The following is a 16,528-nucleotide window of genomic DNA, read 5'->3' as shown; positions in this document are numbered from 1 at the left end:
TCCTACCCCTGGTATCTAACTCTAACCCTCCCCATGGTGTTTTACCATGACCATCCCCTTCTGCAGCCTAACACTAACCCACCACCAAGCTTCTGAGGGAGGACTTGTATAGTCTGAAACGCGTTAAGCTGGTGGCGTTCGATTGTGAAGGGCTCTAGCTGTTTGACCTGGACTGTCGTCTTCTCCTGATGTGCTGTGGATTCCGGAGTTTCTAGTACCTTTTGGGAGGGTAACTTTGAGTACCAGATGCCAGCTAGCCCCATCCACTTCACATGTGGTTACATGCTCGTTTTAACTGTCAAATTGTGAGTGCTTAGTGTGAATAAATCTGTTGTCTTTTGTCAAACTGGTCTGTTCTATGATTTGTCTCTTCATACCGAGATAAAAACCATATCTTAAGAAGACATACAGAGAGAATTCACCTCAGACCCACTAAGCCCTTGCTGTCGGACTAAGAGAGAATCCTTCAGTCCATCGTTTTCTTATATGTAAGATTATATGGTGTTGCGCCCACCACTTTCCATTTTTCTTTGTATATGTATATCTTGGAATTTTGGTGAAGATTCCTGTGTCAGTGGTAGGCTGCTCCTACACTATTGGTAGCACATTGTGATTGTTTTTTCCATTTTTACCACCACCAAGTGCCTAGCCTTAACAGTCCCCTCCGGCTGCCTAACCCTTACCCCAAAAAAATATCATGAAAAAAAGTGTCAACCTTCTCTGTGTCAACCATTTGCATGTCTTCCTTTTGACCCTGTTGACCTATTAACCTTTGACCATCTGTTGTTGCCCTATTGACTGTTGACCATCTGGCGTTGACCTACTGACTGTCTATCTATTTACTATCTATCTTCCATCCGGATACCATATTGGAAGCCATTCTCTGATGGAGATTCTGCACCTTGCTTGTGGCTGGTGTAAGTCCTGATAGTGGGTTTGATGTTTGCAGCCTCTGTCAGTGGGCATCAGAGTTCCGGCACAGTCAGACGCAGGCTTGGACACAAGGGAGAGGGCTGATACTAGCTTAAGCATACAGCCGCAGGCGCACCTACAGCAAAAGACGCTAAAGTGGTCACAAGAGTGTGCAACTCAGAATCAGCTCCAAAGTGTCCACATTGTAAAAGAAGATGGACCATGCAGACCATCGCACAACTGAGCACACTCTCCTCCCAATGCACAGAGCTACATCATAATTATAGACCATTATTTATATTATGTCATTATAGCTGCACTGCGTACCCAGGAAGTCATCGGAGGAGAGCCTCTCGAAGTCCCACACCTGGAGCAGAAGGACGGCCGGGATCTTGCGCTCAGTCTTCTCCAGAGAGAATATGTTTTCCCGCTTACTGACCACCACTTGCTTCTCAGCAGGTAAGTAATGGAATGGGAACACAAAACGCCAGTTGAAGTTCCCTTCTCCCGTCAAAGAGTTGTAGTGGACATCCGTCTCCTGGCTGTCGTCTTCCAGACCCTTCAGCCACCTAGGACAAATGGCGGATCACAGGGTGAGCATACGTAGGGTTCTTACACAGAAAACTGCACCTGGTGCCCATATTTAGTCAGCTTTATAAATGCGTCTATTTATATAACAAGGTGACTTTCACTATATCTCACCTACCATGCTGCTCACTGGGCAACCTTCAGAGTCAGGATAGTGAGGGGACAACGGAGGCTTCTCACATGTCACATTTCTATACTGTCCATCTGCCAACTCCATGTTACAGATGGGTCAGTTCACGGGAACCCTAGTAGTTTCCAATAATACTACTCACACACAGTGTTTTATCAATACCCTTGGTCCACCTGTATGGTAAAATAGACCTGGCAACACACAGTGCCTTTATTCTGGTAGTACTCAGCTATACGTAATACCGGCACCTTTTTTAAAATATCATTTTTTATTCTTATAGGTGGTCATTCCGAGTTGATCGCTAGCTGTTTTCGGTCGCTGTGCAGCGATGAGGCAAAAAAAAACGGCACTTCTGCACATGCGTATGCGGCACAAGGCGCACGCGCAACGTACTATTACAATGAACGATGTAGTTTCACACAACAAGGTCTAGTGAAGCTTTTCAGTTGCACTGCTGGCCGCAGAGTGATTGACATGAAGTGGGTGTTTCTGGGTGTCAACTGACCGTTTTCAGGGAGTGTTCGGAAAAACGCAGGCGTGCCATCAAAAACTTAGGCGTGGCTGGGTGAATGAAGGGCTTGTTTGTGAAGTTAAAACAGGAACTGAACAGTCTGAAGTGATCGCAAGCGCTGAATAGGTCTGAAGCTACTCAGAAACTGCACATAATTATTTTGTAGCCGCTCTACGATCCTTTCGTTCGCACTTCTGCTAAGCTAAGATACACTCCCAGTGGGAGGCGGCATATCGTTTGCACGGCTGCTAAAAACTAGTGATGAGCGGATTCGGTTTTACTCGGTTTTACTCGGTTTTACTCGGTTCTCAAAACAGCATCTTATTGGCTCTCGGATGTCACGTGTTTTGGATAGCCAATAAGATGCCGTTTTGAGAACCGAGTAAAACCGAGTAAAACCGAGTAAAACCGAACCTCGCTCATCACTACTAAAAACTGCTAGCGAGCGAACAACTCAGAATGACCACCATAGTTCTGGAAACAGGAATAAATATATAAAATCGCAACATCAATGTGTACCTTTAGGAGACTGCCGGCACCTTTTTGCATGAATATAAATCTCTGGCCAAACATATCCCTTATATTTATAGCGCAGACAGCTTGTACAGTCACAGCCTCACCCTTTCACGTAGATATCACTTGACTTTTGCCCGGTAAATATATTCTCATCCTCCAGTATCACATCTTCTGTGTTCCAGATTATGATTCGCAATTCATATCTGTATAGATTAATGTGGCAGGTTACATGTAATATGGACACTGATTCATTTCTGTAAGTGATACTCAGCTGCGGGCTCACACTGGTTGGTAGGTAAGAGAATAACTGCGTGGCCACAGCTGGCGTATATACAGTACAAGTGAGTTTCGGATCATGGCGCAGTATTACCCAGATCACATACAGGTAGTTTCATCTACTGACACTATATAAAATGCAATTGGCCATATTGTTTAATAATTGCAGCATCTCACTCTAGGGCAGATGTATTAACCCGGAGAAGTCATAAGGAAGTGATAAACCACTGATAAGTGCAAGGTGATAAAAGCACCAGCCAATCAGCTCCAATATGTAAATTAACAGTTAGGAGCTGATTGGCTGGTGCATTTATCACTTTGCACTTATCACTATATTATCACTTCCTTATGCCGTCTCCAGGCTTAATACATCTGCCCCTCTGTACTATAGCTGGCGACATCCGTTGACCAAGGGCTGGTTTACTCTCTGCCTGAAACGCGTGAGCTCCCGAACAGTCAGGGGGATTAGGTAAGTATGCTGTACTGTATGCTGGATGACAGCTACTGAGTGTAATGGTCAAAGCAGAGACTGGAGCCCATGCTGGGTTGTGATACACAAAGCAACGAATGGGACAGGTCTGTTAGTAGTACTACAGTGAAGGCAAATTGAGGTTTAGTCCACATCATCCACCTGTCAGGACTCTCCATGCCCTTCACCAAGGTGCAATCAAACTGTCACTATGGGAGCAATGACCGTGTGCATATAGATTATTATTATTATTATTATTATGATTGGTTATTTATATATAGACAATAAATGGCTAGGCATTACTAATCACTACAGGAGTAGAAATATCTAAGCCTTTCTGTATCACTGCTAAAATAAATAGAAGTCTCCCAGGGTTGTGTGAAACACGTCAGCTACATAATTACCCTTTTGGTTTACGTGGGGAGATGTCAACAGGCGGGCCCGGAAGTGGCAGATCTGTCGGGAACATGTCCACCCACATCTGAATCCTGCCCTGCAGGAAAATAGAAACCCAGGCTGGATGTTACATTACTGTGGGCCAGATGTACTAAGCCTTGAAAAGTGACAAATATCACGGTGATAAAGCACCAGCCAATTGGCTCCTAACTGTCATTTTTCAAACACAGCCTGTGACATGGCAGTTAGGAGCTGATTGACTGGCACTTTGACAATGTGAAATTGATCACTTTTCAGGCTTAGTACATCTCCCCCACAGTGTATATTATATAAGGCATTTTTATTATAACTTCATTTCGGTCACTACTGGATGTCGACAGCGACAATGTAGTCACGAGAAAGCCGACACCGGGATCCTGACGTGCTACTTAAAGCACTTTAACCATGTGGGCATTATGACTTTAAACATGTTTAACGTTATAACGCCTGCACGGTTAAGAAGCTTTAAGTAGCATTTCAGCTGTGTCGGGATCCCCGTGCCGGCTTCACCTGTCTACATAGTCACTGTCACCATACAGCTGTGTCCTCATACACTATTGCTGCAGTTGTGTCAAACATCCCTTTTCAGCGCGCCAGGTTCCGTGCAACTGGGCTTGCACCAAGCGTTTCTTCACATCTTGGGGGTCATTCCAAGTTGATCGCTCGCTAGCTACTTTTAGCAGCCGTGCAAACGCATAGTCGCTGCCCATGGGGGAGTGTATTTTTGCTTTGCATGTGTGCAAACGCCTTTGCAGCCGAGCGCAGCAAAAACATTTTGTGCATTTTCAGAGTAGCTCTGGACTTACTCATCCCTTGCGATCATTTCAGTCTTTTTGGTGCCGGAATTGACGTCAGATACCCGCCCTGCAAACACCTGGACACGCCTGCGTTTTCCCAAACACTCCCAGAAAACGGTCAGTTGACACCCATGAACGCCCTCTTTCTGTCAATCACCTTACGTTCGGCTGTGCGAATGGAATCTTCGCTAAATCCATCGCCCAGCATCAATCCTCTTTGTACCCGTACGACGCACCTGCGCATCGCGGTGCATACGCATGTGCAGTTTTGCCATTTTTTTACCTGAACGCTGCACTGCGAAAATCAGCAGCGAGCGATCAACTCGGAATGACCCCCATTTTTCTTCAGAAATGTGCATCTAAATTGCAATGCGATTTGACAAAACCGCTTGACGAGACTGCACTGATTTATCTGATATGCCACACTTGTATATCTGCGTGCATCTGTATACGGAGTGTTACGATGCAGCGGCTGTAGATTTTGTTCACGACAAGTTCTGTTCTGCTTTGTACACAGATATACAAGATATACAGTGTAATTTAGCATTAATGAAGTGGAATGATGCTATTAATTGTACATTTAAATATATTTATAAAAAAAACTAACATATTGCAGACAGATACTATTAATTTTGAACATTTGCTAATTAGCTGATCCAGTAATGAGATTGAGACCCACACTACCGTGTTATCCAGGTTTGCCACTTGCGTAATATACCAGCCAATTCTCATGGCTTGGGACCATGGCTCATTACACTGTAGCATGGTAATCTGATATCCATCAATAACCATTTTGTTTGTAAAGTCCAGCCAGCCAATTGGCAAAGTTTAATTTCCGTGTTTGACCTCCCATCTAAAGTAGAAAAATGTTTTGCACGCACTGTGCCCAAACAGACTGATTTAGCTAAACCCGTCTAAACTAATGGGTGCAACGTAAAAAAGTGTTGTTTTTGGTGCCAAACAGCCGACTTTTCGCACATTTCATCTCGCCACTGCAGAAGGCTGCGAGCTGAAAATGTGCACACCAGCGGCTTTTCATGCCTGAATGGAGCAATAATTATATTGCTCTTTCAGGAGCCATCTAGTGGCAGCTGCAGGGAAAAACAATTGAATCCCCTCCTATGTACTGTATGCTATATTAGGGCATACTACTTTTAAAACATATTGGCTATTAATGGACATATTGGCTATAAAGAGGAATGTTAGCCTAAGTTTATATAGTGGCATGTGGAGACTATATGGAGATACAGGTTGAGTATCCCTTATCCAAAATGCTTGGGACCAGAGGTATTTTGGATATCGGATTTTTCCGTATTTTGGAATAATTGCATACCATAATGAGATATCATGGTGATGGGACCTAAATCTAAGCACAGAATGCATTTATGTTACATATACACCTTATACACACAGCCTGAAGGTCATTTTAGCCAATATTTTTTATAACTTTGTGCATTAAACAAAGTGTGTGTACATTCACACAATTCATTTATGTTTCATATACACCTTATACACACAGCCTGAAGGTCATTTAATACAGTATTTTTAATAACTTTGTGTATTAAACAAGGTTTGTGTACATTGAACCATCAAAAAACAAAGGATTCACTATCTCACTCTCACTCAAAAAAGTCCGTATTTCGGAATATTCCGTATTTCGGAATATATGGATATGGGATACGCAACCCTGTATTTGGACTAAACTATATGGGGAATAATGGCTCTCTGATTGCTTGTGGTCTTATATGCAGTATACGGAGTGCTGGCAAATTGGATATTTCAAGGTTTTATGAGGTGAAAATATTTTTCATTACTTAACAATTTTACCACTAATTGCAATCTCAGAACTCAGGATCCAGGGCTTATCTAAACTTTATCAGACTTAGCAGCTGGTAAAGAGGAAATCAATATACGGTATTTAGGGACTTATTCAGGTTGGATCACAACAGCATAGGTGCTGGCAGCGGGCGTCTTTTTAACCTATGACCGCTCCTGGGGTTTTTGCATATTTTATCACAGCCGCAGCGTCTATTAATGTCCAGCTCTGTATCAGCTTCTGAATCCGTACATTCCAGTCTTATATACTAAGACACAGCTGACAACTGTAAGTGACGTCGGCCATCTGATAACTCACTACATACCTGCTCGATTCCAGGCCTGTTCCTGTGATACAGAGCTCGGGTCTCAATGTGCTCTGGAACAAGGTTACAACCAATTGTCGGGATCTCTCGCCAGGAACGCAGGACTTTCAGTGCGAGGTGTTCGTACGATTCCACTTTCTCATCTGTCAAGAGGCAGAAGAAATACTTAAAACGTCAAAGCCGAGGCACAGGTCATTCATTTTACCAGCCTGCCCCTGAGAGCTCTGTAAATAAGACGTATTGGTCCCATGTACACAGAATTATCCACCACGTATAATCTACAAAAGCAGAGGCTGGCAGGACGTGATGTCGCATCACAGCCCCGTATCTCTATATCGTTTGCAGAAATGTCAGGCCATGTTTGGATTTGTAGTTCTACAATAGATGACAAACCACTGGTTGAATGGCACTAAAGCCTTGTAGCTTTATAGCTGGAGAACATCAAACTGGCCAAACCCCTCTAGTGGAAAAATGCTAAACTATATAAGGAAGGCAGATAGAGGTTCTAAGGGATAATGGGGTTTAATTAGTAACACAATGCAACATGCAATGATCTGCTGTAACCCAAAGCAATATAACTTCATGCATTTTATTTTCAGACTCTTGGACAGGGGGCATGGCAACAGGGTGAGGCCAGGGCGTGGCTAAAACCGCAGCATGGTTACAATGTGGGAGCACATGATCCTTTATATGTCCTCTGCACTTTATATGCCATCAGAGCCCCTATATGCCCATTTATATGCCCCAAAGCACCCTCACCCCCTTTCTATATGCTCAGAGCCTACTTTTACCATTTGATATGCCTCAGACCTCCTCATGCCCTTTTTCAAATCTCAGAGCCCTCATATACCATAATTCCCTTCATGCCCCTTTATATGTCATCAATTCTGTGCCCCCCATGGGCCATACACCTTCATATGCCTGAGCACCCTCATATCACTATGTATGTCAGAGAACTCTCATCCAGCTTTATATGCAACTAATGCCGGAGCCCTTATGAGACAGTGTCCCTGACTGCAGTGAGTCATGCTGTGAACGGAAGGACAAATCAGAGGAGGCGGCAGATGGAGGCGGAGCAGCAGAGCGGCCTGGGACATGAGGATTTATGGACACTGCGAGTCCTCAATTGCCAAGTCTATAGACAGATCTCCTCTGGGGATCAGTATGAGATCCCGGCGCACGGGATCCCGAAGTTCGAAATGCCGACGCTGGGATCACGCTGATTAAAAAGCCGACAGGGATGAGCAAGGGATGTGGTCCCCTCTCCCCAACCCCTAACTCTCCCTACCCGCAGCCTAACCCTAACTTCCCCCTTAGTGCCTAATCCTTCACGCCCACTGGAAGTTCCTAAACCTAACCCCCCGTCCCACTGCCTGAACCGAACCCTCACCCCCCCTAGCCTAACCCTCCGAGGGGGGTGCCTAATCCTAACACCCCATCCCCGCAGCCTAACCCTAACCCCCCAGAACGTACACTAAACCTAACCCCCCCCCCCCCCCCCCTCCTTACATCTCCAGCGCCTCAAAGTCTCTTCGTTCGGCATCCCGGCTGTCAGGATTCCGGCGCTGGGATGGTGCACCCATTCTGGATCCCAGTGCCGGCATTCAGAATAGTGTCGGGATTCCCGACAGCCAGGATTCTGACTGTTTACCCTCCTATAATCAGGGGAACCCCGGAGGGTCGATACTCCTTTATATATATTCTTCTGCCTGCTGTAATACTAAATTCTTTGTACTATGTACTATGTTTTTGATGTATGTAATGCACCTTTGCGAGAAAGAGCGCTATATAAATAAAATTATTATTATTATTATTATTATTATATCTGGGTTATCGTGTACTCACCATCTTCATCAAACACCGTTTGCCCCGAAAAGATTTTATTCCCAATCCGTATTTGTCCCGGTGTGAAAATTGGGGCACTCAGCTTATTGTCTTTGCAGAGTTTGGTGAGTATTTCTGTCGGCTTGGTGCTGTCCCGCCATGCGTTGTATCCTTCTCTACAAGGAAAGACGCAGGAAAAATGAACTTAATATTTTCCTAGGAAGCAGTGAGGGACATTTCATATTATTTATGGCATGTCCAGATGAAATAAAACATATAAGGTGTCCATAACTTTATTGCAAATAACCAATATGTACAACTTATCTAACTGTCTTATCTCTAAAAACAAGACATTACGAGCGTGTCCGCAGGGACAGACGCCCAAAGTCCTGCAGCAGAGAGGTAGGCCATACTAGCCGCCCTTCACAGGGTATGTGCTCCACAATGGCTTCTTACACCTTACGTGGCCACTGGTTTGTAGCGCCTTCCCGTCCAACAGCACCGTATAAACAAAGAGTTAGTAAAAACAGAACGAGTAAGACAACAAAATGGGGAGGGAGGGACAAACACCATCCAATAAGATTGATGCCAAGCTCCCGCCAGCCTTATAAAGCACACACATAGCTACTCCTTTGGTTCCTTGATAGGCCAATCCTGACCAATCACAAAATTCCCCAAACCTAATCTACCTAGCAACAGTTGACAAATTCTAAACCAATTACAAACATACTAAGGACTTTTATATAGCCCCACGCTTATTCAGCTCTCATCTTATTTTGTAACAGTTTCTATAACAGTATTGTGAAGTCAGTTTTGAGTATTATTAGCCTTTATTTATATGGTGTCACAGGGGCTCTGTATCACGTTGCAGAGTATATAATCAAAGACAGTGCAAACATAACAAGAAAATGTGCAAAAGACAATACAAAACATTGTAGAACACGGGATACACGAGCAACCATTGCTGCACATGCACTCGTAATACCCACAAAGGCAGCACATGCTGAACTCAAAGTAGGGATGGCCATCAAACATCGATGATTCGAAATCATCGATGGTATATGACCGATGTTTAATACTTTTACCATCAATGGAGGAGAACCAGATAGTTTCCCGCCATTGATGGTTCACTGATACCGAATTAAATTTTTTTTTGTTTTGTTATCTCAGTGTCAGGAAACGGAGCTTAGCCCCGCCCCCTGACACCAATGAAGCCACACACCCTGGGCTCTGATTGGCCCACATTTCATTATACAGTAATGCAGGGGTGACCATCGATGTGTAAAACCATTGATGGATCCCTTCCAGATGGTTTTACACCATCAAGGTTATCCATCAATGACACCATCGATGGTGACCATCAATGGATAACCCACTGATGGCCATCCCTAACTCAAAGTTTCGGTATCACAGTTGGTGGGGGGCAGAGATAATGGTATAAGTGAGGGAGAGAAAAGCACATGAGGCTTCTGAGAGCTTACAATCTATAGGGGGGAAAAAGAAAAGAAAAAGGGGCAGACAAGATGGGCCAAGTGTTTCTTATCTGCTGTAAGATTCTATGCTTCTATGTTTCTATGAGAGGCAGACAGACAGGGGTGACACAGAAGCGTAGACAGTGGGCGAGGATCATGAAGCAGAGGATGAGGATGAGAGCTGGTAGGCTTTAATTATAAAACATGGGTTTTGAGAGCCCATTTGAAGATTTGGAGACAGCAGGAGAATATGACACTACTTGCACTTTTCTATTAGTAACAAAAAAATAATCAACAGGCTTTTCTTATAGCAAAAAAAAACAGATATAGGGTAGGGATGTGCACTTGAAATTTTTCGGGTTTTGTGTTTTGGTTTTGGGTTCGGTTCCGCGGCCGTGTTTTGGATTCGAACGCGTTTTGGCAAAACCTCACCGAATTTTTTTTGTCGGATTCGGGTGTGTTTTGGATTCGGGTGTTTTTTTCAAATAACCCTAAAAAACAGCTTAAATCATAGAATTTGGGGGTCATTTTGATCCCAAAGTATTATTAACCTCAAAAACCATAATTTCCACTCATTTTCAGTCTATTCTGAACACCTCACACCTCACAATATTATTTTTAGTCCTAAAATTTGCACCGAGGTCGCTGGATGACTAAGCTAAGCGACCCAAGTGGCCGACACAAACACCTGGCCCATCTAGGAGTGGCACTGCAGTGTCACGCAGGATGGCCCTTCCAAAAAACACTCCCCAAACAGCACATGACGCAAAGAAAAAAAGAGGCGCAATGAGGTAGCTGTGTGACTAAGCTCAACGACCCAAGTGGCCGACACAAACACCTGGCCCATCTAGGAGTGGCACTGCAGTGTCACGCAGGATGGCCCTTCCAAAAAACACTCCCCAAACAGCACATGACGCAAAGAAAAAAAGAGGCGCAATGAGGTAGCTGTGTGACTAAGCTCAACGACCCAAGTGGCCGACACAAACACCTGGCCCATCTAGGAGTGGCACTGCAGTGTCACGCAGGATGGCCCTTCCTAAAAACACTCCCCAAACAGCACATGACGCAAAGAAAAAAAGAGGCGCAATGAGGTAGCTGTGTGACTAAGCTCAGCGACCCAAGTGGCCGGCACAAACACCTGGCCCATCTAGGAGTGGCACTGCAGTGTCACGCAGGATGGCCCTTTCAAAAAACACTCCCCAAACAGCACATGATGCAAAGAAAAAAAGAGGCGCAATGAGGTAGCTGTGTGACTAAGCTCAACGACCCAAGTGGCCGACACAAACACCTGGCCCATCTAGGAGTGGCACTGCAGTGTCACGCAGGATGGCCCTTCCAAAAAACACCCCCCAAACAGCACATGACGCAAAGAAAAAAAGAGGCGCAATGAGGTAGCTGTGTGAGTAAGCTAAGCAACCCTAGTGGCCGACACAAACACCTGGCCCATCTAGGAGTGGCACTGCAGTGTCACGCAGGCTGGCCCTTCAAAAAACTACTCCCCAAACAGCACATGACGCAAAGAAAAAAAGAGGCGCAATGAGGTAGCTGTGTGAGTAAGCTAAGCGACCCTAGTGGCCGACACAAACACCTGGCCCATCTAGGAGTGGCACTGCAGTGTCACGCAGGATGGCCCTTCAAAAAAATACTCCCCAAACAGCACATGACGCAAAGAAAAATTAAAGAAAAAAGAGGTGCAAGATGGAATTGTCCTTGGGCCCTCCCACCCACCCTTATGTTGTATAAACAGGACATGCACACTTTAACCAACCCATCATTTCAGTGACAGGGTCTGCCACACGACTGTGACTGAAATGACGGGTTGGTTTGGACCCCCACCAAAAAAGAAGCAATTAATCTTTCCTTGCACAAACTGGCTCTACAGAGGCAAGATGTCCACCTCATCATCATCCTCCGATATATCACCGTGTACAACTACATCCCCCTCCTCACAGATTATCAATTCGTCCCCACTGGAATCCACCATCTCAGCTCCCTGTGTACTTTGTGGAGGCAATTGCTGCTGGTCAATGTCTCCACGGAGGAATTGATTATAATTCATTTTAATGAACATCATCTTCTCCACATTTTCTGGATGTAACCTCGTACGCCGATTGCTGACAAGGTGAGCGGCGGCACTAAACACTCTTTCGGAGTACACACTTGTGGGAGGGCAACTTAGGTAGAATAAAGCCAGTTTGTGCAAGGGCCTCCAAATTGCCTCTTTTTCCTGCCAGTATAAGTACGGACTGTCTGACGTGCCTACTTGGATGCGGTCACTCATATAATCCTCCACCATTCTTTCAATGGGGAGAGAATCATATGCAGTGCCAGTAGACGACATGTCCGTAATCGTTGGCAGGTCCTTCAGTCCGGACCAGATGTCAGCATCAGCAGTCGCTCCAGACTGCCCTGCATCACCGCCAGCGGGTGGGCTCGGAATTCTGAGCCTTTTCCTCGCACCCCCAGTTGCGGGAGAATGTGAAGGAGGAGATGTTGACAGGTCGCGTTCCGCTTGACTTGACAATTTTCTCACCAGCAGGTCTTTGAACCCCAGCAGACTTGTGTCTGCCGGAAAGAGAGATCCAAGGTAGGTTTTAAATCTAGGATCGAGCACGGTGGCCAAAATGTAGTGCTCTGATTTCAACAGATTGACCACCCGTGAATCCTTGTTAAGCGAATTAAGGGCTCCATCCACAAGTCCCACATGCCTAGCGGAATCGCTCTGTGTTAGCTCCTCCTTCAATGTCTCCAGCTTCTTCTGCAAAAGCCTGATGAGGGGAATGACCTGACTCAGGCTGGCAGTGTCTGAACTGACTTCACGTGTGGCAAGTTCAAAAGGTTGCAGAACCTTGCACAACGTTGAAATCATTCTCCACTGCGCTTGAGACAGGTGCATTCCACCTCCTATATCGTGCTCAGTTGTATAGGCTTGAATGGCCTTTTGCTGCTCCTCCAACCTCTGAAGCATATAGAGGGTTGAATTCCACCTCGTTACCACTTCTTGCTTCAGATGATGGCAGGGCAGTTTCAGGCGTTTTTGGTGTTGCTCCAGTCTTCTGTACGTGGTGCCTGTACGCCGAAAGTGTCCCGCAATTCTTCTGGCCACCGACAGCATCTCTTGCACGCCCCTCTCGTTTTTTAAATAATTCTGCACCACCAAATTCAAGGTATGTGCAAAACATGGGACGTGCTGGAATTTGCCCAGATTTAATGCACACACAATATTGCTGGCGTTGTCCGATGCCACAAATCCACAGGAGAGTCCAATTGGGGTAAGCCATTCCGCGATGATCTTCCTCAGTTGCCGTAAGAGGTTTTCAGCTGTGTGCGTATTCTGGAAAGCGGTGATACAAAGCGTAGCCTGCCTAGGAAAGAGTTGGCGTTTGCGAGATGCTGCTACTGGTGCCGCCGCTGCTGTTCTTGCGGCGGGAGTCCATACATCTACCCAGTGGGCTGTCACAGTCATATAGTCCTGACCCTGCCCTGCTCCACTTGTCCACATGTCCGTGGTTAAGTGGACATTGGGTACAGCTGCATTTTTTAGGACACTGGTGACTCTTTTTCTGAGGTCTGTGTACATTTTCGGTATCGCCTGCCTAGAGAAATGGAACCTAGATGGTATTTGGTACCGGGGACACAGTACCTCCAACAAGTCTCTAGTTGGCTCTGCAGTAATGATGGATACCGGAACCACGTTTCTCACCACCCAGGATGCCAAGGCCTCAGTTATCCGCTTTGCAGCAGGATGACTGCTGTGATATTTCATCTTCCTCGCAAAGGACTGTTGGACAGTCAATTGCTTGGTGGAAGTAGTAAAAGTGGTCTTACGACTTCCCCTCTGGGATGACCATCGACTCCCAGCAGCAACAACAGCAGCGCCAGCAGCAGTAGGCGTTACACGCAAGGATGCAACGGAGGAATCCCAGGCAGGAGAGGACTCGTCAGAATTGCCAGTGACATGGCCTGCAGGACTATTGGCATTCCTGGGGAAGGAGGAAATTGACACTGAGGGAGTTGGTGGGGTGGTTTGCGTGAGCTTGGTTACAAGAGGAAGGGATTTACTGGTCAGTGGACTGCTTCCGCTGTCGCCCAAAGTTTTTGAACTTGTCACTGACTTATTATGAATGCGCTGCAGGTGACGTATAAGGGAGGATGTTCCGAGGTGGTTAACGTCCTTACCCCTACTTATTACTAGAGATGAGCGGGTTCGGTTCCTCGGAATCCGAACCCGCCCGAACTTCATGTTTTTTTTCACGGGTCCGAGCGACTCGGATCTTCCCGCCTTGCTCGGTTAACCCGAGCGCGCCCGAACGTCATCATGACGCTGTCGGATTCTCGCGAGGCTCGGATTCTATCGCGAGACTCGGATTCTATATAAGGAGCCGCGCGTCGCCGCCATTTTCACTCGTGCATTGAGATTGATAGGGAGAGGACGTGTCTGGCGTCCTCTCCATTAGAATAGAGATAGATTAGATAGAGAGAGAGAGATTGTGCAGAGTCGCAGACAGAGTTAGTTTACCACAGTCAGTGACCAGTGCAGTTGCTAGTTAACTTTTATTTAATATAATATATCCGTTCACTTCTCTCTGCTATATCCGTTCTCTGCCTGAAAAAAAAAACGATACACAGCACAGTCAGTCACACAGTGTGACTCAGTCTGTGTGCACTCAGCTCAGCCCAGTGTGCTGCACAGTCATCAATGTATAAATTAAAAGCTTATAATTAATTGTGGGGGAGACTGGGGAGCACTGCAGGTTGTTAGCAGGAGCCAGGAGTACAATTATATTAATTAACAGTGCACACTTTTGCTGCAGGAGTGGTGACCAGTGCCTGACCACCAGTATAGTATTGTTGTATACTACTAATATCTCTTTAAATATCAACCAGTCTATATTAGCAGCAGACACAGTACAGTGCGGTAGTTCACGGCTGTGGCTACCTCTGTGTCGGCACACGGCAGGCAGTCCGTCCGACCAGAATTGTATTATTTATTATTATATACCTACCACCTAACCGTGGTTTTTTTTTCATTCTTTATACCGTCATAGTGTCATCCTAATTGTTACGAGTATACTACTATCTCTTTATCAACCAGTGTACAGTGCGGTAGTTCACGGCTGTGGCTACCTCTGTGTCGGCACACGGCAGGCAGTCCGTCCGACCAGAATTGTATTATTTATTATTATATACCTACCACCTAACCGTGGTTTTTTTTTTCATTCTTTATACCGTCATAGTGTCATCCTAATTGTTACGAGTATACTACTATCTCTTTATCAACCAGTGTACAGTGCGGTAGTTCACGGCTGTGGCTACCTCTGTGTCGGCACACGGCAGGCAGTCCGTCCGACCAGAATTGTATTATTTATTATTATATACCTACCACCTAACCGTGGTTTTTTTTTTCATTCTTTATACCGTCATAGTGTCATCCTAATTGTTACGAGTATACTACTATCTCTTTATCAACCAGTGTACAGTGCGGTAGTTCACGGCTGTGGCTACCTCTGTGTCGGCACACGGCAGGCAGTCCGTCCGACCAGAATTGTATTATTTATTATTATATACCTACCACCTAACCGTGGTTTTTTTTTCATTCTTTATACCGTCATAGTGTCATCCTAATTGTTACGAGTATACTACTATCTCTTTATCAACCAGTGTACAGTGCGGTAGTTCACGGCTGTGGCTACCTCTGTGTCGGCACACGGCAGGCAGTCCGTCCGACCAGAATTGTATTATTTATTATTATATACCTACCACCTAACCGTGGTTTTTTTTTTCATTCTTTATACCGTCATAGTGTCATCCTAATTGTTACGAGTATACTACTATCTCTTTATCAACCAGTGTACAGTGCGGTAGTTCACGGCTGTGGCTACCTCTGTGTCGGCACACGGCAGGCAGTCCGTCCGACCAGAATTGTATTATTTATTATTATATACCTACCACCTAACCGTGGTTTTTTTTTTCATTCTTTATACCGTCATAGTGTCATCCTAATTGTTACGAGTATACTACTATCTCTTTATCAACCAGTGTACAGTGCGGTAGTTCACGGCTGTGGCTACCTCTGTGTCGGCAGTCGGCAGGCAGTCCGTCCATCCATAATTGTATTATTATTATAATATATACCACCTAACCGTGGTTTTTTTTTCATTCTTTATACCGTCGTCATAGTGTCATACTAGTTGTTACGAGTATACTACTATCTCTTTATCAACCAGTGTACAGTGCGGTAGTTCACGGCTGTGGCTACCTCTGTGTCGGCAGTCGGCAGGCAGTCCGTCCATCCATAATTGTATTATTATTATAATATATACCACCTAACCGTGGTTTTTTTTTCATTCTTTATACCGTCGTCATAGTGTCATACTAGTTGTTACGAGTATACTACTATCTCTTTATCAACCAGTGTACAGTGCGGTAGTTCACGGCTGTGGCTACCTCTGTGTCG

The 16,528-nt window shown here is 45.3% G+C and overlaps 1 protein-coding gene across 1 annotated transcript in view; it reads right to left on the bottom strand.

The window, feature by feature from the left end:
* FER1L6 (fer-1 like family member 6) overlaps positions 1-16,528 on the bottom strand; it is a 478,947-nt gene that overhangs the window by 21,752 nt on the left and 440,667 nt on the right. Inside the window, 5 exon segments of the mRNA XM_063924401.1 lie at positions 1,240-1,481; positions 2,762-2,860; positions 3,807-3,895; positions 6,776-6,918; positions 8,621-8,775. Of these exon segments, the coding sequence (XP_063780471.1) occupies positions 1,240-1,481; positions 2,762-2,860; positions 3,807-3,895; positions 6,776-6,918; positions 8,621-8,775 (728 nt within the window).

This window comes from Pseudophryne corroboree, chromosome 5 (genome assembly GCF_028390025.1).
Source record: "Pseudophryne corroboree isolate aPseCor3 chromosome 5, aPseCor3.hap2, whole genome shotgun sequence".
Lineage (NCBI taxonomy): Eukaryota > Metazoa > Chordata > Amphibia > Anura > Myobatrachidae > Pseudophryne > Pseudophryne corroboree.
The sequence above is the reverse complement of the archived record's forward strand: the minus strand, read 5'-3'. Positions and strand labels throughout refer to the sequence as shown.